Source organism: Dasypus novemcinctus, unplaced genomic scaffold, assembly GCF_030445035.2.
Source record: "Dasypus novemcinctus isolate mDasNov1 unplaced genomic scaffold, mDasNov1.1.hap2 scaffold_301, whole genome shotgun sequence".
Classification (NCBI taxonomy): domain Eukaryota; kingdom Metazoa; phylum Chordata; class Mammalia; order Cingulata; family Dasypodidae; genus Dasypus; species Dasypus novemcinctus.
In genome coordinates this window covers 67,398-93,883 of record NW_026688266.1, presented here as the reverse complement: position 1 = coordinate 93,883, position 26,486 = coordinate 67,398, and the positions used below count along the sequence as shown (strand labels likewise).

The 26,486-nt window shown below is 68.6% G+C and overlaps 2 protein-coding genes across 9 annotated transcripts in view; one reads left to right on the top strand and one right to left on the bottom strand.

The window, feature by feature from the left end:
* Positions 1-4,755, bottom strand: part of ARMC6 (armadillo repeat containing 6) — a 24,518-nt gene extending 19,763 nt beyond the window's left edge. The window contains exon 1 of one of the 6 annotated variants that reach the window (XM_058292806.2): positions 4,576-4,755. The gene's annotated coding sequence lies outside the window, so the exon portion shown is untranslated. The other 5 variants (XM_058292805.2, XM_058292810.2, XM_058292807.1 and 2 more) reach the window with 5 other exon arrangements.
* SUGP2 (SURP and G-patch domain containing 2) lies at positions 4,326-26,486 on the top strand. 3 transcript variants are annotated; one of them, XM_058292804.2, is made up of 11 exons: positions 4,326-4,358; positions 6,159-6,290; positions 9,492-11,093; positions 13,919-14,036; positions 19,153-19,640; positions 20,144-20,255; positions 23,044-23,519; positions 23,789-23,850; positions 24,335-24,471; positions 24,759-24,879; positions 26,294-26,486. In XM_058292804.2, the coding sequence occupies exons 2-10, from the start codon at positions 6,170-6,172 to the stop codon at positions 24,877-24,879; spliced, it is 3,237 nt and encodes a 1,078-aa protein (XP_058148787.1). In that variant the 5' UTR covers positions 4,326-4,358; positions 6,159-6,169; the 3' UTR covers positions 26,294-26,486. The 3 variants fall into 3 exon arrangements, with proteins under 3 accessions (XP_058148787.1, XP_058148785.1, XP_058148786.1); XM_058292802.1 differs by lacking the exon at positions 4,326-4,358 and adding an exon at positions 4,497-4,586; XM_058292803.2 differs by lacking the exon at positions 4,326-4,358 and adding an exon at positions 4,879-4,956.

The window sequence follows — 26,486 nt, the reverse complement described above, 5'->3', positions numbered from 1 at the left end:
AAGGCCATACACCCACGGCCAAGTCCACTCCGTGGGGAAGCAACGGTCTTCAACAAATGGTTGAAGCAAGCCCGGCACAAAAGGACAAATGTTAATGTCCATATGTAATAGAATGAAGTGGATTCCCGCCTCTCGCCATATGCAAAAATGGATCAAAGACCTAAATACAGGAGCTAAAACTACAAAGTTTTTAGAAGAAAACAAGGGAAATCTTCTTGACCTTGGATTAGACAATAGATTGAGATATGAAGAAAGCACAGGCAACAACAACAACAACAACAAAAAACAGATAATTTAGGCTTTGTCAAAATTAAAAACTTTTGTACATCAAAGGACATTATCGGGAAGCAAATTTGGCTCCACAGATAGAGCCTCCGCCTACCACACGGGAGGTCCAGGGTTCAAACCCCGGGCCTCCTTGACCCGTGTGGGGCTGGCCCACGTGCAGTGCTGATGCGCACAAGGAGTGCCCTGCCACGCAGGGGTGTCCCCCGCGTAGGGGAGCCCCACATGCAAGGAGTGCGCCCCGTAAGGAGAGCCGCCCAGCGTGAAAAGAAAGTGCAGCCTGCCCAGGAATGGCGCCGCCCACACCGAGAGCTGACACAACAAGATGATGCAACAAAAAGAAACACAGATTCCCGTGTCGCTGACAACAACAGAAGCGGACAAAGAAGACATAGCAAATAGACACAGAGAGCAGACAACCGGGGAGGGGGGAAGGGAGAGAAATAAATAAATCTTAAAAAAAAAAGAATGCAAGTGGACACAGAAGAACAGTGAATGGACACAGAAAGCGGGTGGGGGGCGAGGGCAGGGGTCAGGGGAGGAAAAAAAATAAATCTTTAGGGAAAAAAAAGGACAATATCAAGAGAGTGAAAAGAATCTATAGAATGGGATAAATATTTGCAAATCCTGTATCTGATGAGCTTTTAATGTCCAGAATATATAAAGAACTCCTACAACTCAAAATAAAAAAAGACAAACAGCCCCATTAAGATACGGGCGAAGGACTTGAATGGACATTTCACGATGTGCAGATGGCAGTAAGCACGTGGGAAGATGGTCAACATCAGCAGCCATTAGGGAAACACAAATCAAAACCACAGTGAAAAAAGGAGGCGAAAAAAAACCAAAATGGGCTATCACTTCACACCCACAGAATGGCTAATCTTTTAACAGCAGTTTCATTGAGATATTCACATGCTGTATAATCCACCCAATGTGATCACTGCCTGCTAGTATAATCCCAGTGTTGTCTCATTACCACACAAAGAAATGCATTTTAAAAAATGCAAAGGGGCAGCTGCTGTGGGAAACAGGTCGTGGTTCCTCGGAAAGCTAAAGCGAATTCCCCTGACCCAGGAATTCTGCTTTTAGGTGTGTGGCCAACAGAACGGAAGGCAAGGGCTCCGGCGGACACTTGCACGCGGATGTCCACGGCAGCGGTAAACAAGGGCCGAAAGGGGGAGCAGCCAGGGAGACTGTGGGCGGGTGAGTGGAGGCCCCGACTACTGCCCACCCAGGGGACGGAAGGGGATGCAGCCGTAAACGAGGCACGAGGCTCCGAGACACACGACGGCACGGATGAACCTGGAAAGCACGACGCTGAGTGGGGGGCGCCGGGCACGAGGGGCCACGGAGGGTATGACCCCGTGTGAGATGCCCAGAACGGGCGGATTCAGAGACGGGATGTGGCGCGGGTGCTGCCGGGGGCGGAGGGGGAGCGGGGGTGACGGTTATCGGGGATGGATGGAAATGGCCCGCGATGAGACGGTGGTGATGTCTGCACAATCTTGCGAGCGCACTAAAAACCCAACGAGACGTACGCCGTAGAAGGTGACTATTATGGTAGATAAGTAATAGATCAATAAAACAAATAGCATTGCTTAAAAGGGACAACAAGCGACGGCGAGCCCACCCAGCCTGGAAGCCAGGGCCGGGGGCGGGGGGCACGCAGTGCCTTCCCGCTGCGGACCCGGAGCGGGTCAGTTAAGTCAGTCAAAGCCGCAGCGCAAACGGCCATTCCTTGCCAACTCTGCAGCTTGGATGATCAGGCAACACTTGCCATTCTCTCTTTTCAACCAAGCCAGCCCAGGCTGGAGGCCCGAAGTCTAGCCAAGTTAACAACAATTAACAATGTTAACAAAATGCAGCAGCTACATGTGGACTGTCTACTGCAGGGATAGCAAGTTTCCATTCTGGAACTGACAGCAAGTTTCCTTGCAGAAGAGATCACTTGAAACTTGGAGTAAAGTTGCAAGAATGTATTGCCTGGAATACCCATCTAGACTCACCAAGGGTTAACGTTTTGCTACTTTTTCTCTCTCCCTCCCTCCCTGGGAGCCTGTGTGTGCTTCTGGCCTTAGACCCATCCCTCCTCCGACACACTTCGGCTTGCAGCTCAGAAGAGAACATTCTCTAGCACGCGCGTAGCACAACGGAATTTTAGCACAGGAAATTAACTCAACTCTCTTAATATACCGCATAGGTATTACTAAGCCACACGTCTACGAAACAGCGCCAGCTTCTAACACACAGTCCACGATCAACCCTCTGCAGCTGTCCTTGTCTCCTTTAAACCATTTGTTTGGATTCTGGCTCCTGGTTTGTTCTAGAATCTCGCATCGCCTAAAAAGCGTAACGGGAGAAGAGAGGCACCCGCAGGACAGAAGCGGGCGCCTGGTGAAGAGCCTTTCCTCTGCTGCTGAAGAGATAATGCAGCCAGTTTGATTTTCACTTGCGGGGAATCCCCCCCTTCCCTCTCACTTCCTTGGACAATCCCCCTCTCCTCCTTTCTGCTCCAAAAGAACAAAGAGTCTGCTTGGGGCTTGCTAGGGATGTCCAAGGCCAGCGGGGAAGGATTTTCTGTTCCTAAAGAGCATCTGGGGGTGGGCTGGGGTTCTGGCGAGCACTGGGGCTGGGGGGGGGGTGCTTCCAGGCTGGGAGCTTCAGGTCCAAACGGGCCGGCGGTGAGTGCCACAGAAGCAGCCCTGCAGGGGGGCTCTCACGCCTCTTGTGCAGAGCAAGAATCTGAAGCTCGGAGAAGGGCGGTCCCCGCGGGAGGGCACTCGGGCGGTAAGGGGGCCTGGCCTGTCGTTCTTCCCTCTTCCACCTCTGTCCTCTTCCAGGCCCCCTCCTCCGGGGAGCCTTCCCTGATCTCTCCGGTGGAGCCTGTGCTCTCCTGGTGCTGGCTCTTCTGCTGGCCCTGAGCGCGTTGAGCTGAGTCCGTCACGCCGTCCAGCGCTGGGACGGCCCCTGAGTCGGGGTCCTCCAGGACCCCCGAGGGCCGCGCGGGTCGGGAGAAAAGATGGCCACGCGGACAGTGTCATCTGGGAGCCGGATGGACGACAGTCAGGGCAGGAGAGCTGGCCGACGACACTGCCCACCCCCGCGACGGTGCTGCTGGGGGGGAGGTGGGCACGGGGGATTAGCAAGGCGCCCCCCCACCCCCAGTTCCCCTGTCTAAGGCGTGGTTTTGTTAATAAAAAAAACAAAAACAGAAGCAGCCTGATGACAAGCCAGAAAGTCCAGGCACCGCCCTCCCCGCCACGCCCTGGTCCCAGGGTCCCGGCACCGCAGCCTGAGGGTGCCTGGAGGGCGCAACTGGCCCCTTCTCTGCCTAGGCCTCGCCCACGCCCCTCTCACCCTTCCTAGCCATCCGCCGCCCCCCTCCCACCGCGCCACCCCCTTTTATAATTTGCACATACCACCTCTACCCCGGGCCACCCGGTTCCTTTATTTATTCGCTCGCGCCGCCTGGTCCCCGGTCCCTCTGGACCTGGCCGTCCGGGAGAGCTGGGGGGCCCGGGTGGAGAATAAATGAATGGAAAGAAGGCCGAGCCCGGAGAACGGGGGGGATTTGGATCTCCCCCCCCAAAGCCAGCCCGGCCCCGCGGCGCCCACTGCCCTCCCCGCGCGCGAGGGGCGGCGGCGGCGGCGGCTGCTCACCGGGTCTCGGCGGCCACGTGGGCCGAGGGTGCGGCTCGCGGCTGTCACCGGCCGCGCCGCCCTGGCCCCTGCCGGCCGCCGTACGCGCGCAGGCGCACTAGCGCCGCCCCGCCTCCACACACACCCCCCCCTCCCGTCACCCCGCGGGTGGTCACCCCGGAGTGGCCGCGAGCGCAGGTAAAGCCAAGACGACCACCTCCTACGCGGCGGCGGCGGCGGCTGCTCACCGGGTCTCCGCGGCCACGTGGGCCGAGGGTGCGGCTCGCGGCTGTCACCGGCCGCGCCGCCTTGGCCCCTGCCGGCCGCCGTACGCGCGCAGGCGCACTAGCGCCGCCCCGCCTCCACACACACACACCCCCTCCCCTCCCGTCACCCCGCGGGTGGTCACCCCGGAGTGGCCGCGAGCGCAGGTAAAGCCAAGACGACCACCTCCTACGCGGCGGCGGCGGCGGCTGCTCACCGGGTCTCGGCGGCCACGTGGGCCGAGGGTGCGGCTCGCGGCTGTCACCGGCCGCGCCGCCTTGGCCCCTGCCGGCCGCCGTACGCGCGCAGGCGCACTAGCGCCGCCCCGCCTCCACACACACACACACACACACACCCCCCTCCCGTCACCCCGCGGGTGGTCACCACGAGCGCAGGTAAAGCCAAGACGACCACCTCCTACGCGGCGGCGGCGGCGGCGGCGTCTCCACCGCTTTTTTCCGGGCTGGTCGCCGTTGGCGCCGCCCCGGGCCGGGACATCCCTTGCCTCCGTTAGCGTCCGCCCCGAAGCGAGGGGGCAGCGCGCCTGCGCGACAGGGCTCGGCGGCGGCGGCCCGCGCGTGCGCAGCGAGGCCCGGCGGCGGCCGGCGCGTGCGCAGCGTGGCCCGACGGCGGCCGGCGCGTGCGCGGCGCGGCGCTGCGGAGACCGTTGGTCATTTGCATGTCCCCGCCCCCCCCGGCGGCGGCGGCGGCGGCGGAGGCGCCTGAGGCGGCGGCGGGGGCGGCTCCGCGCGCGGTGGGCTCGGGGTGAGGCCCGGGCGGCGGCGGCGGCGGGCCCCGGGGCGAGGGGCTCGGGCCCCCGGGGGCCCCGCGATGGCGCCGCGGCCCGGCGGGGGGCGGCCGTGGGGGGCGCGTCGCGGCCTCCCGCGCCCCGCGGCTCCCGGCCGGGGCCTGCTCGGCCGCCGCGGCCATTCATTCCGCCCCGGGCCCCCGCGAGGCGCCCCCGTCGGCGAGCGGGCAGCGGGCCCCGCAGGGGGAGCCGGGGGAGGGCGGGGGCGCCCCGGGGGGGGGGGGTGTGTGCAGCGCCGGCCCCTGCAGGCCCCTGCAGGCCCCCGGCAGCGCCTGGGTGGGTGGGCTTCCCCCCCAGGCGCCCCCTCGCTCGCTGGGGCCTTGCAAGAAGCGAAGGGGCAGGGACGGGCCCCCCGCTCGGGTCGGGGCCACCGGGTGGGACCCCCGCCCCTCCGCTCCACCACCGTGGGGTCCCGCCGCCCCCTGGCCCCCCCCCCCCCAGCATCCAGGCGGGCTTTCAGTGGGGGGAGCTCTTCCTAACGGATGCCCGGGAAGGGCAGGGCACGGGGGTCCCCGATCGCCTGTCCTCGCCCCCCTTCTCAGCCCCACGGGGGGGGGCGGGGGCCTCCTGAAGGACTCCCCGCTCCCCCCCAGCCACCCCTCAGGCTCAGGGCCTCGGGCCTCGGGGCGCAGGTGTGACCGGGGAGCGCCCCGACAGTTGCCTGACGCCCCCCCCCCAGCATCCAGGCGGGCTTTTAGTGGGGGGAGCTCTTCCTAACGGATGCCCGGGAAGGGCAGGGTCCGGGGGTCCCCGATCGCCTGTCCTCGCCCCCTTCTCAGCCCCACGGGGGGGGGGGGGCGGGGGCCTCCTGAAGGACTCCCCGCTCCCCCCCAGCCACCCCTCGGGCTCAGGGCCTCGGGCCTCGGGGCGCAGGTGCGACAGGGGAGCGCCCCGCCAGTTGCCTGACGCCCCCCCCCAGCATCCAGGCGGGCTTTTAGTGGGGGGAGCTCTTCCTAACGGATGCCCGGGAAGGGCAGGGTCCGGGGGTCCCCGATCGCCTGTCCTCGCCCCCTTCTCAGCCCCACGGGGGGGGCGGGGGCCTCCTGAAGGACTCCCCGCTCCCCCCCAGCCACCCCTCGGGCTCAGGGCCTCAGGTGCGACAGGGGAGCGCCCCGACAGACGGTCGCCTGACGCCCCCCCTCCCCGCGCCCCCCCGCAGGTGGAGGGAACATGGCAGCGCGGCGCCTGGCGCAGGAGACCTTCGACGCCGTGCTGCAGGAGAAGGCCAAGCGGTTCCACATGGACGCCGGCGCCGAGGCCGTGGCCGAAGCGCTGCCCTTTAAAGCCCAAGGTGAAGCCCAGCGGCTCTTTGGAAATGTATTTTTATTTTCATTTTTTATTTTTTGGCAAAGAGGGGTGGCCGGGAGACAGGTCACAGGGCCCTGAGGCCTTTCTGACTCTTCCCTCACTTGCCAGAGGGACGTCAGTGCCCTCCCGGGCTCCCTGTCACTCCCTTCTTGGGTCTCTCCGGAAGCTTCGAGCCTGCTTCTCAGCGCTCCTCCCTCAGACTGACGGACCCCCACCCACCCACCCCGCTCCCCGTGGACCCCAGCTCCTGCCAGCTCCTGCCTGGCCCCTGGCAGTGTCCTCCCGGGCGGTCCCTCTGCCTCACCCCCCTGCGCACCTGCCTCCGCGTCCTCGCCCCACGGACCTGCCGGCGACGGGCTCTCCGGGCCCCAGCTGTGCTTGAAATCTTGGGGTTCCCCCCCCACCCCCCGGTGCTGGCTCATGTCCTCAGATGAGTGCAGGAACAGTCAGGTAGTGAGGTGAGCCTTGGGTGCTTCAGACGCCGGGGGAGGTCAGGAGGGGGTGGCCCCGGGGCGGGCCCTGCCTCCAGACATCCCTTAGAGAGTCGTGAAGCGCCATGCCAGCAAAACGCAAAAACGGACAGCGCTGCCGGTGCCCGAGCCGGCTGCGGGACGCCGCGGAGGTCCCCCCTGCACGGGCCTCCCGTTTCTGGGGTCCCGCAGAGCCTCCCGTTTCTCTGCGTTGGACACTTTCCCCGGGCACGCAGGCGCAGCTCTGGGGTGCCTTCCCTCGGGAAGCCTCTCCAGGCCCTCCGGCCGAGCCGCCCTGGCCGGCCCTCGGGGGGCTGTGTCCCCCCGGCGTGACGTCCCCCCCAGCGGGGGAGCGCGGCAGGTGCCCCCGCCCTGCTGGGGCCCGGAGCGGGTGTCTTCTCGGTGCGGGCTGGGGAGTCTGGGTGCTCAGGGTAGGGAGAGCGAGGCACTCCGCTTGGACCTGAGAAATCGAGGCTCAGGGCCTCTCTAGAGCCTGAGGTTTCCCAGATGAGAATAACACTCAACGTTTTTGTTGTAAAAGATTTGAACAGTTAAAAGCAGTTAAGGGTAAAATGTAAGAGGCTTTCTCCGCCAGCCCCCGGGAGTAACAGTGCCCCTGATGCTTCGTGTGTCTTTCGTCCCTGTAGCTGTGGGACGTTTACGTAGCCCCAGATACCTGTGCGTCGATAAATGCGTGTGAAGGTGGAAACCTTGGCTTCTCTTCACCCAGTGGCTCTGCAAACCCTGATACGTGCTTTGGTTGCCTCAAGAAAGATGGGGGGGTGGGAGTGGAACTAGAAACCCGGCAGGACACTAGGTCTTCTGGAAGCCACGTGGCCAGGTGGTGGGTCTTTCTCTGTCTCTCTTCTCCACGCTGAGCTTTGCTGCTTCATCGTAAGCCAGGGCGTGGGAAAGCCTCGCCCGCTCCGGGGACCTCCCGGCTGTACCTGTGGCTGCCGTGGCCGCGTCGGGGCCTCTGCGCCCCCTCCTGCCCCCAGCCCCTGCCCAGAAGCCTCGGTGGTTTTCGGGACACTCAGAGTCGAGCGCAGAGTCCACTGCGCCTGGCAGGTCTGTTCCCCTCTTCCGTTCTCACCTCTGCCCCGTTGCTTCTCCAACTTGGCTGCACTTGGGGATCCTCCGGGGGCCGTTTAGAGATCCTGAGGTCCGGGCTGTCCCCCACCCTAACTGAGTGAGCGTGCCGGGGGCTCTGCTGTGCGGCAGAGTTTGGGAGCCACCTTCCGAGCCTCGGGCCCGTCGCCACGCCTGCCCCCGCAGAGCCACCTCTGGCCGCCCGCTCCCTTCCCACAGGCTCCCGCTTTGGGTGCTGGCACCAGAGCAGCTGCTCCGAGCAGCCTGCGCGCCGACAGCACCCACCTCCCTCCCAGGGGCCGGTGCCCCTCGGCGCTGGTGGACGGGCTGGCTGCCTCACCGCAGGGCCGGCGCCTGCGCTGCTCTCGCGTCCCCGCTGCGACTTCTGTGTCTGGGGCAGCGCCTGCGTGCTGGGTGCTCGGCGGAAGCTTGAACTGTGGGGAAAGTAGTCGAGATTCGTATTTGAACTTTGTATGACCTGTTCTATTGTAGACGTTGCAGTCGTTCCCTATCATTGTAGACGATGTTGCAGTTTTGACAGCAAGTAGCTGCTTGGTAGTTTCCAGTAAATACGGGGCGGAAACTAGGGTGGAGGCGCTCCAGAAGCTGCGAGTCCCCTGGTCCTGTCTTTGTCTCCTCTCTTGTGTCTTCCTTTCTGTCCTTTATTTCGTAAAGTTCTGTGCTGCCTTCCATTCGAGGCCACCTGTCGCTGAGCTGATCGCAGCATTGAGGGAGCCAGCTCGGGTCTGCACAGGCTCGGGCTTCCTGGGCCCCTCCGGCCCAACTCTCTCTCCCTGTGTTTTTGCTTTGCCTTTTTTGAATAAGTCAAACTTCTGATTCAAAAGCCAGACAGTTAAAAAGGTACCCGGCAAACAGCTTCTCAGGCCACTTCTGTCTCCGCGTCTCACGGTGTCGCGTGTGTGGGGAAGCACACGCAGCGGCGCGGTCCTGCCTTCCCACGGAGGAGGGCCGGCAGCCCGCCGTCCCCGTGCGCCACGGCAGTGCTGGCCGCGGGCTCGTCAGCCAGCGCCTTCCTCTCCAGAGAGAGATGGATTGGCTCAGGTGACCTTCCCAAGTGACTTTACCGGCCAGCTCGGTCCTCAGCTCGCCCGTGGGCCACTTAGGGTGTTTGGTGGGCGAGCGGTCAGCCGTGGCTCCCGTGCCCGTGGGCTCTGGGCAGGGGCGTCCTCCGAGGACAGAGTGAGGGCCGGCCGCCCCCGCCAGGCTGTCCCCTCTGAGGGAGCGGTAGAAGCAGCAGGTTTCAGTTGCAGCGAAGCAGCCAGGTTGTTTGGGGACCCCACATCCCTCCCGGAGTCTGTAAAAGAGGGGTCACAGCCCCGGATGCCTGTGGGGGCCGGGCGGGGGTCTGGGGAAACCCATGCCAAGCCTGAGGGGCGGCTGCTGCCTGGCCTCGCTGGACTGGCCTTGGGGCAGATGCGGGCCCCTGCTTCGCGGCCGTCTGGTTTCCTCAGTGTTAAGTCTAGACTTTCCAGTGAAACCACACGTTTTAAGTGTTGACCGTTAGGAGACTGTGGAAAGCACCAGGCCACCGACAGCATTTCCGTGCACTGTTCTGTGACCAGCAGTCTAAAGTCCCTTCTCTGTTTCTTTCTGGGTTGTCTCAGATCTGTTGAGGACAGTCCCGAGATCCAGAGCAGATCTCTACGACGACGTGGCCAGCGACGCCAGATACTCCCTCAGCGCCGCCGTGGCTCATCCTCGAGACCCCGGCAGAGAAGGCCTGCGAGGCGACGTCTTTCCAGGGCCTTCCTTCAGGCCAAGCATCCCTTCCGCAAGTGACGAGCTCTACTTCCGCAAAGAATGTGCCCAGGACCTGGAGTTTTCCCTGCCTGACTCTCGGGACCCGGTGTTTGGCCACCGGAAATTGGGACCTTTCCGTCCTCAGGACTGGAAATTTGCACTCCGTGGCTCTTGGGAGCAAGACTTTGGCCAGCCCGTCTCCCAAGAGCCCTCCTGGCCACAGGAGTTTAATTTTGCTCCCTCTTCAATCCTGGGGGACTTCGGCTCCTCCAGGCTCGTGGAGAAAGAGTGTCTGGAAAAGGAGGCCCCCGCCTACGACGCGGGCGAGGCCGAGGCTGTGCTCAGGGCGGGGGGCCAGGCCCAGGCCCGCGCCCGGCTTCCCGGCGGCGTCGACCCGGAAGGCGGGCTCCTGGCCAAGGGGGAGCCCCAGGGCCTGCTCAAGGCCAAAGCGGACGTCGGGAAGCTGGTCGCGTTGAGAGCCGCGGGCGCCAAGAAGCTGGCCCCGATGAACCGCGTCGCCCCGAAAGCCCCGGCCGCCAGCCAGCTGCAGAAGGCCACGCCGAGCCCTGACGTGGCCCTTGGGACCAACCCGGGGACAGAAGAGATCCAGTTCCCCGCCCCGAAGCTCCCGCTGGGACTCGACCTCAAGAGCATCCGCGTCCCGCGCAGGAAGATGAGCTTCGACCTCGTCGACAAGTCCGACGTCTTTGCCAGATTCGGGATAGAGATCATCAAGTGGGCGGGATTCCACACCATCAAAGATGACGTCAGGTTCTCGCAGCTGTTCCAGACGCTCTTTGAGCTGGAGACGGAGACCTGCGCTAAAATGCTCGCCTCCTTCAAGTGCTCCCTGAGGCCCGAGCACAGGGAGTTTTGCTTTTTCACCATCAAGTTTCTAAAGCACTCTGCTCTGAAAACGCCCCGAGTCGACAACGAGTTTTTAAACATGCTTTTAGACAAAGGCGCTGTGAAGACCAAAAACTGCTTTTTCGAAATCATCAAGCCCTTCGACAAGTACATCATGCGGCTGCAGGACCGGCTGCTGAAGAGCGTCACGCCGCTGCTCATGGCCTGCAACGCCTACGAGCTGAGCGTCAAGATGAAGACGCTGAGCAGCCCCCTGGACGTGGCCGTGGCCCTCGAGACCACCAACTCCCTCTGCCGCAAGTCCCTGGCCCTGCTGGGGCAGACGTTCTCCCTGGCCTCGTCCTTCCGGCAGGAGAAGATCCTGGAAGCCGTGGGCCTGCAGGACATCGCTCCCTCGCCTGCCGCCTTTCCCAACTTCGAGGACTCGACGCTGTTTGGGCGGGAGTACATCGACCACCTCAAGGCCTGGCTCGTCAGCAGCGGGTGCCCGCTGCAGGTCAGGAGGGCCGCGCCCGCGCCCACGCCCGCGCGCGAGGAGGAGCCGGCGCCCGCCGCCAAGCCCGAAGCGCAGACCCCGGCTCCCGGCGGCCTCGGCGACGGTAAGGGCAGCAGCCGCCGCGGGTCTTCCTGTTTCTCGTGGTGACACGTCTTATCTCGGTGGTCGTTTCCTCACAGGTCATGCTCGGCCGGTTGAAAACAAATCGGGAGTTTAGTGGGAAGCCCGTGGGCCGGCATCCGTGCCTGCCGTTCATTCTACAAACACGTGTTAGGTGTCCTCTAGACACTCTGGGACCACAGGCCCCTCTGAGAACCCCACGATGGCGTGGAGCTGGCTCGAGGGGTTGAGCCGCTGCTTCCCACGGGGGGGCCCCAGGTTCTGTCCCCGGTGCCTCCTGAGAACAAGCAGGTGGAAAACCAGCTCCGGGGCGCCGGTGTGGCCCACGCGCGAGGTCCCAGGTCCCTCCCTCCCCAGCCTCGGGGAGAGTCTGGTGCGAGGCGAAGGCCTGCTGGGACGGCGCTCGGCGGGGGCCTGAAGCCCCTTTGCAGAGCCCCCTTCTGGCGCAGGCCCGGCCCGAGGCGCTACTGGACGGGAGAACGGCGGGGGGCACGGCCGCCCAGGGGGCCCTCTGCGCGCCAGGGAGGGCGCGTGCGGGACGCCTGCCCGTGCTGGGATCAGGGGCACCCGCGAGGCACCCAGCCCAGCCGGGGACCCCAGGTCAGGGACGGCCAGCTCATGGGGGGGAGTGCCTCTCCGCCCGCCCTCTCCTAGCCTGGCCCGGGCCCCAGGCCCCGAGGCCGCAGGGTCCTGCTCTCTGTTACCCCTGCCACCTGGTGGGAAGCGCTCCGTCCTCCCAGCCAGGAAGGAAGCACCCCGGGGTGCTGTTGGCACCCATCATCCCCAGCCAGGCAGGAGTTTGCCCCCTTCCTTCCTTCCTTCAGCCGCACCTTCCGCGGGCGGCTGCTCCCCACACCCCGCCCGGGAGCGGGTGGACGTGCTCTGACGGCGTCCCCGCTCGGCCAGGCGCGGGCTGCCACGCACTCGGGTCCCGAGGGCCCGCGTCTCCCCCCCAGCGCGCCGCGTCGCAGCGCTGACCTCACGGGGGCGGCCCTTCCCTCAGCGTTGAACTCTGCCTTTTCCCGGAGGCTTCTGAGGCCACGGGAGCGGGGCTCCCCTGGGCCCCCACGGGAGGAGCCGCGTGCTCGGCAGGTTAATTCACCCTGCGAGCCTCGGATGGGGGCCCGGCATCGGGCGGGTGGCGCCCCCTCCCTCCCGCGGGCTCCCCTCATTCATGGGCCCGTGGTGGTCCGTCTTACGCTGGCAGTGCTGGGACGACGCCTTCGCCCGGGGCATTCGCTTTGGTTGGACTCACTGAGTTCTAGCTCTGCTCTCATGTTTTATTTCTAAATGCTCCTTCTAAGGCTACGTGCTCAGGAGTGGGAACGGGGGGCCCCTGCCTGGCCCCCGCCTGGCCCCGGGTTGTGGGGCCCTCGGGTCCTGGAGGGCCCCTGGCTGGAGGGGGTCGTGGCTGTCACGCGTCACTGTCTCTGGAAGCTTCCTGCCTCTGAACCACTCGCTCTTTCGTAAAGTTACGGAAAACGAGCGGTTCTGTCAAATGAGAGCCAACAGAAAGCCAGTTCACGGGCGAGGAAGCGCCGGAACGGGCCAGGGAAGGGCTGGCTTAGCCTTGTGGAGAGCCCGCAGGAAGCTCCAGAGCCAGCGCGAGGCTGCCGCGCGACGGGCAGGGGGCCGGGCGGTGTCCCCCCCGGGCCCCTGGAGGAAGAGGCCGCTGCTTGCTGTTACAACTAGCGGGCGGCAGAAAGCCAGATCTTACGTTTGAGAAAGCAGGCGGACGCCCTCTCGCGTTTGGCGTCCGTCAGAGTGGTCATGTCGGAGGAAATTCCCCCGTTTAAAAAAGGCTGTTTCTTTTCACCAACCAGCAAATATTTTCTCTGAACACCAACTTTGAGACTGTAGACTTTCTCATAGTTGGCGGGGTTTTTCTTTGTAAATTTATAAATATTCCTGATTATAAAACACATCTGTAGTTTTTAAAAGTGAAGGACAAAGGAAGGGAAATCACTGGTACATCTACCACCCAGAGAAAACCACCGTCAGCTTTCCTGCGCATTTCCTTCTCATCTTTTCCCTGTGTGTTTTTTTCACCCCATCTTCCTGTTGGGAATCATCCTCTAGAGACCTTTTCCTGGAAGGCACCAGGGATCGAACCTGGGACCTCGTACGTGGGAAGCAGGCGCTCAACCACCAAGCAACACCCACTCTGACCTAGATACGTCTTGATATCCAGACACATTATGATATAATTTATGCCATGTTTAGACACATTTTGTTATCTGAAAGCATTCCATATACGTCACCTGCTACGTGTAGGTGAGTTTGGATGTCTACATATACTTTACGTCTCTGTATCCTTCCTCTTAATACCACATTGTGTTGGGACCAGCGTAGTACAAGCAGGTAAGCGCCCGCTTCCCACTTACACGGCCCCAGGTTTGTGCCCTGTACCTCCTGAAAAAACAGATGGAAAAACCCAACTCAGGGGAGCCGGTGTTGCTCAGTGGTTGAGCCCAGCTTCCCACATGTGAGGTCCTGGGCTCAAACCCCGGCCCGGAGTACCTGGGAAAAACCCACCACGTAGTGAGCGTGCAGGTTTTAGGGCTGGTGGAGCGTGCCCTCTGGGGGCCACGCAGCGCGTCCTCCCGGCGACCTGTGGAAAGCGCCCTGCGCGTTCCTCGGCGGCTTGTGGCATCTTTTGGGCAGATGCTTCACGCCTCGGGCCTTGGAACGCAAAGCCGCTCTCCCGTGCCCGGCCGCTCCCGTGAACGGGGGTCTCGGGTGTCGTGCCCGCCCGCTGGGCCCCGTGGAGTCCCATGCGACCGCAGCGCCGCGTTTCTGTCGCCGCAGTGCCCCAGCGAGCAGACCGCAAGGTGGTGGAGACCATCGACAAGCTGGCGAAGCGCGTCGCCGAGGGCAGCCTGTCCCCCAAGGAGCGCGCCCTTCTCCAGGAGGACCCCACTTACTGGTAGGCCCGGGGCCGGCGCGGGGACGCCGCGGGGTGCTTGGGTGTGTCGTGGTGAACGTGGCTGTGCTGGCCTATGATGGCGCCGTCGGCCCTTTCCTCGGGTAACGTGGGACCCCGCCGTGGTCCCTGCTTCCCGTGGGTCGGATTTGAGAAGGCGCCTCCAGCCTCGCTGGCCCGGGAGGACGTCGGGGACCCCACTTTAGCCCGTGCCTCCGGGAAGAGCTTCACGCATCCAAGTTTCTGGAGCCCTTAGTCACCTCTCGGGATTAGATTGCTGGGAGCGGGGGATTTTCACAGGTAGTTCACCTTTTTCAAAGGTTTTCAAAATGTCATCTGTCCTTAGGGAAAAAGGGGGACGCATAAAAGCAAAGGTGTTAGTTGCTGCGCACGCTCGCCCTGAGAGTGCAGCGCTGGGCGTGCGTTCCCGCTCTGCCCCTGCTTTTAGGTCTTTATTTTTATTTTCTTACCCTTGTGCCGAGGGCCGACCACGTCAATCGCAGCGAGGGAGCTGCTCTGCTGCGTGTCACCCCGACCCCGTAGGGCCGGCTTCCCCACAAGCCCCGCTCCGCCCGCGGCGGCCCCTGCGACGGCGTCCAGCGCGCTCTCCCTCAGCGTCGTCCACCAGCGCCGTGCCCGCTCGGCCTCCCGTGGGGTCTCGTGCAGCCGCCTTCCCCGCCGTGTAAAGTCACAGCGAGCGCGTTTGCTGGCGTCTGTCTGCGTTTTAGTTAGGGTGCTGTCTGGAAGAAGGCGGTGTTTCGGTGGCTTTTGACCTACGTTGGCATGTTTTCCCTCGGCCCTGTCGGCTCTCGGGGCCATGGTGCTCTCTGCTCTGGGACAGTCTGGGCCTCGCAGGACGGCACAGCAGCCGCTGCCCACTGGCCACGAGCCGCACCCCCTGTTGTGACCCCCAGCAGCGTTTCCTGACGCTGCCCGTGGCCCTGGGGGCCACCCCCAGCTGAGGCTGCAGCCCGCACCCCCAGATCCCACCCGGCGGGTCGCTGGCACCAGCTGCCGCGTGCTGCCCTCTGGGAACGCGCTTCCCCGCGTGCGGTTCCCCGTGCGAGCGCTGCCCGGGCCCCTCCTGCGTGGCCTCTGCGGGCCCGCTGTGGTGGGCGCGTGCCGCGCTGTCTTGCGTCCTGCCGTTGGGATGGGGAAGGCACTCGAAAGGTGCGGGCATCCCCGACGGTGCCGGCAGGCCCGAGAGGACGGCGCTTGTTAGGCTGTGGTGGTGAGCGATTCTCAAGCTCACCTGGCTTATTTTCACGCATTGAAAATTGTAAAATCCCCACACGAGCTTCCCAGCACGGCTTACCCAACACGCTTACTCCGCAAGCACGCTCATGTCAGGGCGCTGCACTTGCGTCGGCCCTGCCTGGCTGAGCCCCCACGGCCCCGGGAGTCGGAACCCGCGTCCTCTCCCCACAGACGCTCAGCTGGCCGGGCAGCGCCGGGCCCCCGGGCAGGCCGTGTGGCCGCGGCCGCCACCTGCTCGAGGAGGAAGCTGAGGGCCTCCGCGGCCACGGGGCTGGCGCCAGCGCCTCCGGGAAGCGGCCTTCAGTCTCAGAAGCAGCAGCGCGGTTTCCAGGGAGAGGGGCCCTGAGTGCACGGCCCCCGAGAGGACACGGGGCGCCCCGCGGCCGCTGCCCACGGCCAGCAGGTCTCGGTCACCGGGGACCGCAGCGGGTGGGGGGTCGTGGGCAAAGTCAGGAGTGAGCCCCCGGCCAGCGATCGGATGCCTGAGGAGAACCACGGGGCAGGAGCAGCCGAGCTCAGCCAGCAGCCGGCGTCTGGGAGGGAGAGTCCCGTGTGCGCGCGTGTTGCGTGGGTACTAACACACCGTACCCGGGAGACGGGGACTGCTTGGTGGAAAAGATCTTGGAAATGAAGAATACGATTGTTGACATCAAAATCCCGGCGGTTGCCGAGGGAGTAGATTTGGATGGAGAAGCAGCAAGGGAGCTGGGCAGCAGCGCGCCGCAGGGCTGGCCTTGGGGGGCTGCCCAGAGACGGGGCTCCCGCAGACGGAAAGAGGGACAGGAACGGACGGCGAAGAAACGGGAGCTGCGCTGCGTGGGGTGTGTTTGTGTTTGTCAATCAGAGGAGCTCTCGTGGTTTACGAGAGAATCCGCTGGACTTGTCATGAAAAGGAAATGTACGTGCCGGGACCCTCCGTCCCGGCTCTCTCCTCGGAGGCGGTCACTTCAGCCTCTCAGCTGTTGTCCAGCTGCCTCTGTCTCGTTGCACGCTCGTGTCAGTCTTTCTGGATGTTTCTGCCTGACTCCCCACGGAGACAGGCGAGGCCTGCGGCGCCTCCTCCCGGGGTCGGGGCGCTCCGGGCGTTGGGCAGGAGGCCCTGCCCGCAGAGGCCCCGGGCAGTCCCGCTTCTTTCCACACTCAGAGGGGACCGGAGCTCCCGGGCGGGCACGAGGGAAAGCGCGTCCGTGCCTGCCCCAAGGTCCCGCGGACCTCGGAGGCTCCCCCCGCGAGCTTCGCTTCCGGGGACGCTCCCCAGGAGGCACCCGCCGCCTCGGGCACGGGCCACCAGCCGCCACGGCTCCAGCCTCGGGGAGACGCAGGCGGCCAGGAGCCCCTCCGGCCGCCTCTGCAGAAGTTGTCCCTGGGCCCCGGTGACAAAATCTACGCGGCTGCTGTTGGGGGTGGCCTGAGAACGTGAGGTGGCGAGGAGGGGGCGCGGGCACGGGCTCGAGGGGTGACAGCGGCGGGGGAGCCGGCCTTGGCGTGCGTCGAGGACAGCACGGAAGGAACAAGCGGCATCTACACGCTCGTGCTGCCGGGCGGGAACGACAGCCGAGGAGAGGGGCTCGGGGAGCAGGTGTGGCTGACGCAGTAGCGCGCCTGCTCCCCACGTGGGGGGACCCAGGTTGGGTTCCCGGTGCCTCCTAAAAACAAAAAGTCAAACAACAAACAAATGAAAAAACCACTCGGGAAGCCGATGTGGCTCGGCCTGAGCGCGGGTTCAGTGCCGGCCCCGGTACCGAGAAAAGGAGAGAAGAGGAAATGGGCTCAGCCCAGTGGAAAGCCAGGGAGGGAAACGGAAGGGCGCGGGGAGCCTCGCGCGGCGGGGACGCGGGCAGCCTTCGCGGGCTCGGCCGGCTCGGCGCTCGGCGCTGCCTCTGCCCGGGGACGCCGCGGTGCCCGGCCCCGGCTGGCGCGCGCTCCCAGCGACGCCTCCAACGGAGCGGAAGACGGCGGGAAGCTGCTCACCCAGAGAAGGGAGGGACAGAAACGTCACGGGAGCCCCGGGGCGGAAGGAGAGAAGCAGCGAGAGGGACGGGAGGTTCCTGACCGGGCCCGTCAGGCGTGGCTCTTGCTGCCAGCAGCGGAGGCCGAGCCGCGCACGTCCGCGGCGTCTAGAAGCCGAGAGACCCCGGTCAGCCAGGGCCACGCGGGAGGCCGACGACGTCATCCCGGGGAGCGCGGCGGGCAGCGACAGCATGGACGAGCAGAGGAGGTGGCACGAGTGTCCCCAGGCAGCCGATCACCACAGAACCTAAGTCGGCACATGATCGCCCCCACCGCGGCTTACGGATGGAGAAACCGAGGCACGCGCGCGTCAGTAACTCGCCCCGGGCCCTCGGCCCGGAAGTGGCTGTGCCCGGACGTGGGCCCGCGGGCTGCTGCAGGAGCGCGCCCGCTGTCCTGGCGCCGGGGCGGCTGCACGCGGCGGGAGGGCGTCACCTCGCGCTTCCTGGCCCGAGGTCCTCCGCGGCTCTCAGGCATGGGGCCGCCGTCCTGTGTCGTCTTCCTTCGTGGCTGTCGGTCTGCCCGTGTCCGGGTGTCTTCTTTGTAAGGACCTGTGCCTGTGGGGTCGGGGCCTCTCCTAGGGAACCGTCTTCCAGGGCCCTGTCTACAGCGGGGTCAGGCCCCGGCCGGGGGCAGGGATGTGCCAGTGCGTGGCGTCCGGGCCCTCCCCCGGCCTCCCGGGAGCTCGGAGGCGGCTCTGCGCCCGGCGTCCTCGGCCTGGACTCGGCCGCACGGCCGTCCAGGGAACGGCCACGTCAGAGCTGGGGGCCGGGTGGCCGGGCTGCCAGCACCCCACCGGCTCTCGCCTCGAGGACGTGGCTTTGCTGGGCCGCGGGACCGGGCCAGCGTCCCTCCCGTGGGCACGGCTGTGCGCTGGGAACTGGGTCCACCCTGGCGAGTCCAGGGCAGCGAGCTGCCAAACGCAGCCTGTTCCAGCAGCTTCCGCCCGCCCGGGCACGGGGCGCCCCGACCCACGTCGAGCTCTCACCGGGAGCCCCGCACGGCGCGACAGGCTCAGGCCGAGAGCGACAGCCCCAGAACCACCGCGCGGGCGGCAAGGAGGCCGCACAGGGGCGGCGCTTTCTGACCGCAGCGCCCACCACCGGGCCCGGCGGCCGAAAGCAGCGTGTCCACCTGGGCATCCCGCAGCGCCTGGCCTTGGCTCCTGGGTGCGAGCGCCGGGTCCAGGAGCGGCGGCCGCAGGCTCGGGAGGACGGAAGCCCTGGCCCGCGCAGCCAGGCGCAGGGGTCAGGTGTGCCCCCGAGGGCGGGCTCGGGCCTCGGGGTGGATGCGCCGCCCTGTGCACGCCGGCCCCGGGCTGGGGGCTGGGGCTCCTGTCGCTGCTGTCTCGAGAGGAGGACGCAGGCCGCGGGCTCCGGGTGTGTGGCACGGCCCCCCGGGCGGCGCGTCGACATGGCCGCTGCAGCTTGCCGCCCGCTGGCCAGCGGGGCCGTCCCTGCCCGTGCGCCCGCCTGGCCTCCTGCCGCACGCCGCGCCGCCAGCCGTCTCTCCCAGCCCCGCGCGTGCCAGCCTCGGCCGCGCCGGTGACGGGCAGCGGGCAGCCGGGCCTGCCGGGCCCTTGCAGGGCGTCACCCCTGAGCACAGCAGCCTGGGGATGACGCCGGGGCGGGCGCCAAGCCCCCGTGCTCGGGCCAGGGCCCGGCCACCCACCCGGCGCCTTCGTGGCCACTGGGGGGGAGGCGGGCGGGAGCGTGGCCCGCGCGTGGTGCCTCCGGCCGCCCTGCTCGGCCCGCCACGCAGACAGGCACCCAGGACCCGTCTTGCCCGGGACGGGCAGGAGTGGCGCCTGGTGGCAACCTCGCGCCGTGCTGTCGCCCCGCTGCTCGCGCAGGTTCCTGAGCGACGAGGAGAGCCTGGAGCACAAGTACTACAAGCTCAAGCTGGCGGAGACGCAGCGCAGGAGGCAGGCGCCGCCGGGCGACGCGCGGCCGCCCAGCTCGGCCGAGTGCGCCGTCAGGGCCATGCTGTACGCGCGCAGCGTGCGCAGCCTCAAGAGGAAGCTGCTCCCCGGCCGGCGGCGGGGGCCCCTGGCCGCCCCGGGCCTGCGCGGCTGGCGGGCGAGGCGGGCGACCACGGGCACCCAGACGCTCCTGTCCTCGGGCGCCAGGCTGAGGCCGCACGGCCGGCAGGCGCCAGGCGCCGCGCAGCCCAGGCCCGCCAAGCCCGACGGAGGCGACGCGGCCAAGGACTGCCCGCCGCCCCCCGCCGCCGCCCCGCCCCGCCACCCCAGCCCGGAAGCCGCCGACCCCGCGCCGCTGCCAGCAGGAGGGGACGGCGCCCAAGGCCCCGCGACCGCGTCCGCCAGCCCGTCCGCCGACGGTGAGTGCTCGCCGCCGCCCTGCGCCCACGCCCCTTGTCCCCCGCCCCGCGTCCCTGCGCCCCCGGCCCCGCGCCCACGCCCCAAGTCCCCGCACCCCCCGCCCACGCCCCACACCCCCGCCCTACGCCCCGCGCCCACGCCCCCCGCCCCGCGCCCTCGCCTGCGCCCCACCCCCGGCTCTCCTGAGGGCTGGTCAGCAGGCGGGGGCAGGGTGACCGCAGAGGCGCCTTACCCCACTCATGTCCCTGGGACCCCACGACCCAGCTGTGGTGCCACGTGCCTCCGCCCGCCCTTCCCGCCCTTTTGGCCCTGGGCTGCGGGTCTCCTCGTCTCCTCGTCGCGCTCCTCCCACGGCTTCTCCTCGGCCGGCCTGCCGGTCCCCACGTGCACCGCCCGCCCTGCCCTGCTCCTGGCGGCAATCATGGTGGGGACGCGCGGCAGCCCTCGGCGGGGGGACGGGCCTCGAGCCCTCAGCTGGCCCTGCGCCGCCTGTGCCTTGCAGTCGACGCCAAGACCATGGAGACGGCCGAGAAGCTGGCGCGGTTTGTGGCCCAGGTGGGCCCCGAGATTGAGCAGTTCAGCATCGAGAACAGCACCGACAACCCCGACCTGTGGTGCGTCCCGGCCGCCGGCCTCGGGCTGGGGGCCTGCGGGGGCTGCGGGGGGCCGGGGGCCTGTGTGGGGCTGGGGGCCTGCGGGGGCTGCGGGGGCTGCGGCCTGCGGGGGCCTGCGGGGGCTGTGGGGGCTGTGGGGAGCTCCGGGGCCGGCTGGGGGCCGCGGGGCCTGCGGGGGCTGCGGGGGGCCGGGGGGCTGCGGGGGGCCGGGGGCCTGTGTGGGGCTGGGGGCCTGCTGGGGGCTGCGGGGGCTGCGGGGGGCTGGGGCCTGCGGGGGCTGCGGGGGGCTGGGGACTGCGGGGAGCTGGGGGCCTGCAGGGGCTGCCGGGGGCTGGGGCCTGCGGGGGGCTGCGGGGCCTGCGGGGGGCTGGGGGCTGCGGGGGCTGCGGGGGGCTGCGGGAGCGGCTTGGCGTAGCAGGCAAAGCCTTGTGGAGGACCCTGGAGCTGGACGCGGAGGCCGAGGAGGCGCTGTCGGGGAGGGGACGCTCCCAGGGCAGCCCTGCCCGCCGGCGCCGAGGGGCTGCGTGGGCCTGGAGGGCTGGGCGCTGGGCGCTGGGGAGGGGCCCGCTCTGGGGGGCGCACCGGCACCCGCTGTGGGCTCCCCGCAGGTGGGTGCTGCCTCCGTCGGGGTCTGGGCGCGGAGCCGCGGCGCGGGGCGGGGGCTGCGGGCTGCTGTCCCCCCGTCGGCGGCCCTGACAGTGCCCGCTGCGCCCTCCGACCGGGGGCGCCTCGCCCTGGGCCAGTTAGGGGGGGCCTTGGACTCCTCACTCACTGCGCGGCCCCGGGGCCCTGCGGGATGCAGGGCCTCGCCCAGCTCGCGTCCATCCCTCTTGTGCGTGTCCCGGCGGCCACGCGGCGCGCTGCCGGGTCGCCCGGTCCTGTGGGCGTCGGCTCCCGGGGCTCCGGGCTCCCGGGGCGTGCTCCCGGGGCGTGCTCCCGGGCTCTTCTGTCTGGTCCACGCGAGCGCATCCGTCGTGACTCTGCAGCAGGAGCTCCAGAAAAAACCCCACCCCACCTCACCCTGCGCCACCCCCACTTGGCGTGCAGCCTGTGCGCACGCAGGGACCTCCCGCCCCGCAAGGCCGGCCCCTCCCCGGCCCGTGACCTGGGCCTCGACTGCCCTGTCCTCTCCGGGCGCGCCTGCTGCCCCTTGCCGCCGAAGGGCCCCTCGGGGGTCCCCAGCTGTGCAGTTGTCCGGTCCGAGGGTAACTGTCGCGCGTGGGGCGGGCAGAGCCTGCGGCCCCATCGTCCCCCCCCCCCACTGCCTCTGTCCCGCCTTTGAGCCAAGGCGATGGCCAAGAAAGTCCCCATTTTCTCAGGCAAGTTTTAAAACTTGTAAAAAGATTTTGTTTTTCATCTCCTCCTGGTACTTTGCTGTCTGCTCTCTGTCCCTTCGCCGTGTGTCCTCTGTGTCTGTTGTCTTCTCATTGGGCGGCTCCGGGAACGATCCTGGGACCTTCCGGCGCGAGAGAGGCGCCCACTCTCCTGGCCTCCCCGCTCCCGGCTCTGCCGCGTCTCATTCTCTCTCTCTCTCTGTCTGCTTGTTGTGTCCTCTCGCCGCGCCAGCTCTCCAGCTCAGGCCGCGCGCCGCGTGGGCCAGCTCGCCCTCGCCGGGAGGCCCCGGGAGCCGGGCGTCGCCCCTCCTGTGTGGCAGCCGGGAGCCCCGTCCTGGAGCCTCGTCCACTCCCACCCGCCTTCTTTAGTGTCAGTTCGTTTCTTTATTGAGGAAGGTTCTTTGGTTTTGCTTTAGGAGGTACCGGGGCTGAGCCCAGGACCTCGTATGCGGCAGCGGTGCTAAGCCCCGAGCGCCACGCGCTCCCGGTAACGGGCCCCGAGCGTCGGTCGTTCTGCAGACGAGTCCTTCGGCGGGCGTGTGTTTGCCGACGCTCTCCCGTGACGTTCTCCCGTGTTCTGACGCGTCTCCGTCCAGGCATCTGGAGAGCAGGAGGCCAAACCCTCTTCTCGGCTTCCCCTCCCAGCCCCGGGGCTGAGCCGTGGCGAGGACACCCCCGGCGCCCGGTCTCCTTCCCGGGCCTGCGCGTCTCGGGGTTCCGCTAGGACCCTCGGAGGGCGCCGCGGGGGCCGACTTGAGTAGCCGTCTGCTGCATGGGCGTCGGGTGTGCGCCCGTCGTCTGTCCATCTCGCCTCTCTCCTCTGCCCCCGGGTCTCTCTTTTTGTTTTCCCGGCTCCCCTTTACTTCCCAGCAGGTGGGTGGGGCCGGCGCCCTCCCCGCGGCCTTCTCCCGTCCCCCCACCCTCTCGCACGTTTGTTTTCCTGCGTGGACTCTGGGCCGCTTGTCCAGACCCAGAGCGCGCCGGGCGCCCCGCAGGGACGCTGACGCCGTGCACGCAGGAGCGCGTCTTCCCGGCCAGAGCGGGCTGCCCGCCACTGCTCGGCCGCCCGTGGCGTCCTGCAGACGGCGCAGCCCCGTGCTGCGGCCTCAGGCCTGGGGGCGTCGGTTCCCGGGGCGCCATGCCCCGACGTGGCCTCGCGCGTGGGGGGCCGGGGATCAGCGAGGCGCCTGCACGCAGGGCCAAGGGGCGCCCAGGCCGCTCCCCCCAGCCCCTGCCTCGGGCCACCACCGGGTCCTGCGCGCGGCGTCCCTCCCGCCCGCACTGCCACCGCCGCGCCGCGCCGCAGGGCCTCGCCGCCGGGACGCCGCGCGCAGGTCAGGGCGTCGGCGCACCGCCTCCAGCCTCCACCAGCCCGCGGCGGCCTCGGCGTGCGGTGGCGCTGGCGTCCTGGCCGCGCCCGGAGCTGCCCGCTGACGCGCTGTCCCCGCTCCCAGGTTCCTGCACGACCAGAGCAGCCCCGCCTTCAAGTTCTACCGCCAGAAGGTGTTTGAGCTGTGCCCGTCCATCTCCTTCCCGCCGCCCCCGCCCGCCCCCGGCGCCCGCGCCGCTCCTCGGGGGGGCGCCAGGGGCCCCGCGGCGGGGGGCGCGGCCTCCGAGGGGGAGCCCTCCCGGCAGGACGCGCCGGAGAGCCCCGAGGCGCCGCCCGAGGACGAGGACGACGACGAGGACGAGGAGGGGGCGCGCGGGGAGGCCTCGGCCCCCCGGGGGGCCCGGCCCGGAGGCGCGGCCGCCCGGCCCGAGCGCAGCCCCCCCGCCGACGGCCCCCGCCGACGAGGCCCCGCGGGCGCGCCGGCCCTGGCCCCGGCGCAAGGCGGGGCCTGCTTCCCCCGCAAGCGGGTGAGCAGCAAGTCGCTCAGGGTCGGCCTGATCCCCGCGCCCAAGCGCGTGTGCCTCATCCAGGAGCCCAAAGGTGAGCGCGCGCCGGCCCCGGTACCCCCCGAGCGGTGGGACGGCGCGGCCCCGGAGGGCGCCCCGCTGCGGGGGAGACGTCAGGCAGGACCTGTCCCCTCCACTGCGGGAAGGGCCCCCGCCGCGGCCTTGGGTGGGAGCTCGGGGTCTACGTCCCCGTGTCCCGCGGTGACGCCCACACGGGCCGAGCCCTCCCGGCAGCGTTCCCGGGCTAGGCGGGCCGCCCCCGCGTGTGCGTGCGCGTGTGCACATGTCTCTCGTGTCTTCCAGTCCACGAGCCGGTCCGAATCGCCTACGACAGGCCTCGGGGCCGCCCCATGTCCAAGAAGAAGGTGAGGCTGCGGGGCTCCTCGCGCGGCGTCGCTCGCGACTGCGCCGCGCCCCGTTTCAGGGGCTGACGCAGGAGCCCGGCGCGCAGCCGAGCAGGATGGGGGCCCACAGTGCGGCTTGCTGGGAAGGAGGGTGGGTCCATCCACGCCGCGGTCGTGCGTGGCGTCTGTCCCCCGGCTGGCGGCACAGAGCAGGGCCCGTGGGAGCCTGACGGACGTGGAGGCCCCTCGGGGCACCGGGGAGAGGGGCGGGGGCGGGCGGGGGGCACAGGCCCCAGAGGCCCCGGGGGCGGCCGACAGAGCCCCCCACGGCCTCGTCCTCCCCACCCTGGTCCTCCTCGTCCTTGTCCCCCCCCGCCCCCCCCCCCCCCCCCCGTCACCGTGGCCCTCGCCCTCGCCCTGGGGTGGACGGCGGCTGCCCTGCGCGGTGCTGGCCGGCGTCCTCGCCCCCCGGTGGCTGCAGCCGCGCCTGCCCCTCTGTCCCCAGAAACCCAAGGACTACGCGTTCACGCAGCAGAAGCTGACGGACAAGAACCGCGGCTTCCAGATGCTGCAGAGGATGGGCTGGCAGGAGGGCCGCGGCCTGGGCTCGTGCGGCGAGGGCATCCGCGAGCCCGTCGGCGTGTACGTAGCCGGAGGCGGCGCCCGGGGGCGCCCGTCCCACCCCAGCCGGCTGCTCGGGCCTCGCCGCGCGCTCTGGGGGCCGGGCAGTGCCGGGCAGCCAGGACGCAGGCGCGCTTCCGCCCCGGCCCCGCAGCGCCCCACGCGCCCGACGCCCCGCCCGGGCCCGCGTCCCCGCGTCCCGCGTCCCCGCCGTCACCGGCTCTGCAGCCCTGGGCCCCGCTCGCCGTCGCCCGCGCCCCCTCAGCGCCGGGGCCCACCCAGCAGCCGGCGCCTCTTGCCTCCCGCAGGGGGACCCCGTCGGAAGGGGAGGGGCTGGGCGCCGACGGGCAGGAGCCGCAGGAGGACACGTTCGACGTCTTCCGCCAGCGCATGATGCAGATGTACCGGCACAAGCGGGCCAGCAAGTAGGTGCGTGTCGGCTGCGCGGCCGCCGCCTTCCGGGGCCTTCCAGGGCCTCCCGGGGCGCAGAGGCGCTGCTGGCAGGCGCGGCCCCTCCCACCCCAAAACCCAGGAGCAGAGCCCGTGTGCCGGGAAGTTCAGGGTCAGGAAGAGGGCTCTGCGCACCCGCGTCCTCACCCCAGGCCGGCCGATGGGCCATGCCCGTCCCCGGCCACACGCAGACCCCGCCCCAGCCACCCACGGGGGCTCGGCCTCCCACCACGCACGGCCCCCGCCCCATGCCCCCGCCCCGGCCACGCGCAGCCCCCCGCCCAGCCGCCCACGGGGCTCGGGCCCCGCCCCTGCCGGCCCCGGTGTTCTGTGGCGTCAGCGCCTTGACGCGCAGCGCACCCGGCCCCTCCCCAGCTGCGGGAGCCCCTCCAGGAGCGCCAGGCGCGGGGCGCACGGTGACAGGAGCGCCCGGCCTCCGCTGGCCGCGCGGGCGTTAAGGCGGGAGCTGGTCACGGGCCGTGTGCGTCCCAGGCCTGTGGGCAGCGCCGTGCCTCGGCAGGTGGACGTGGCCATGGCCATGTGACCTACGGCGTCCGGGCTTGCCTGTCCCTGCCCCAGCCGCGTGGCGTGGCCGCCCTGGGGGGGCCGGGGGCCCCTTAGGCGTCTCCTCAGAACCCACCAGGCGTGGGGGCCGCAGGGCCGGGGCTGCCACGCCCAGGCCTTGTCTCCCACGTGCGGCGGCGACGCCTGCCCCGCGTGGCGCCTGCGCAGAGCAGAAGGGACCTTGGTGGGCGCGGCGGCGGCTCGTCCAGTCCCGGGGCCCCTTGCCGCCTACGCCTTCCCAGCAGCCTCTGCTCCTTGACGCTCGGAGTCCACGGGCCGTGGGTCCGGCCGCCCTGGCGCTGCGTCAGCAACAGCCTTTCAGTGAGCGCTCAGCTCGGCCGACGCGGGGTGCCGCTGACCCCTGGCTGGGGGAAAGGGCGGGCCGCGTCGGCTCCGCACAGGGGGTCCCGGCCGCCGCCCCCGCCCGCACCCACGGCCCCCGCGGCCCCGCGCCCGCCGAGGCCAGCGTCCCGCTGCGTCAGGCCCGGGAGGTGCCCGGAGCCCGGGGCTCGGGTGCCGTCGCCCCCGCGGCCAGCGGGCCTCACTGCCTCACCCTGGGGGCGCTGGGGGGGGCGGTTCTGCGCAGAGGAGGGGTCTCGCCCGCGCCCCCCGGCCCCGGCAGCTTCCCCTGCCAGCTGACCCCGGGACTCGCAGGGCGCGCGCCCCTCCCGTGTGCAGACCCCGCCCGGGGCGCCGCCCGCCAGGCAGCTCCAGGGGCCCGGACGCCCTAACCGGGGCTGGGGCCGGCGCCCCGGCGCCCCCGCTGCCCCCGCTGCCCCCGGCGCCCCCGCTGCCCCCGCTGCCCGGCCCAGCCTGTGCTCTCTCCTAGCTCCGGGGCCCGCTGAGGACGCCCGCCCCCGCCGCGGAGCCCACCCGGCCTGCGCCCGCGGCCCCGGCGCCCTCCAGCCCTGCAGCCGCCGCGCCGGCGACGCACGCCCGGCCCGCGCCAGTTGTTGTTCTTGACCTAGAAGTTGTGAATGTCGTTTCTCACTTAGCAGTTGCAATAAACGTAGGGGACAGCG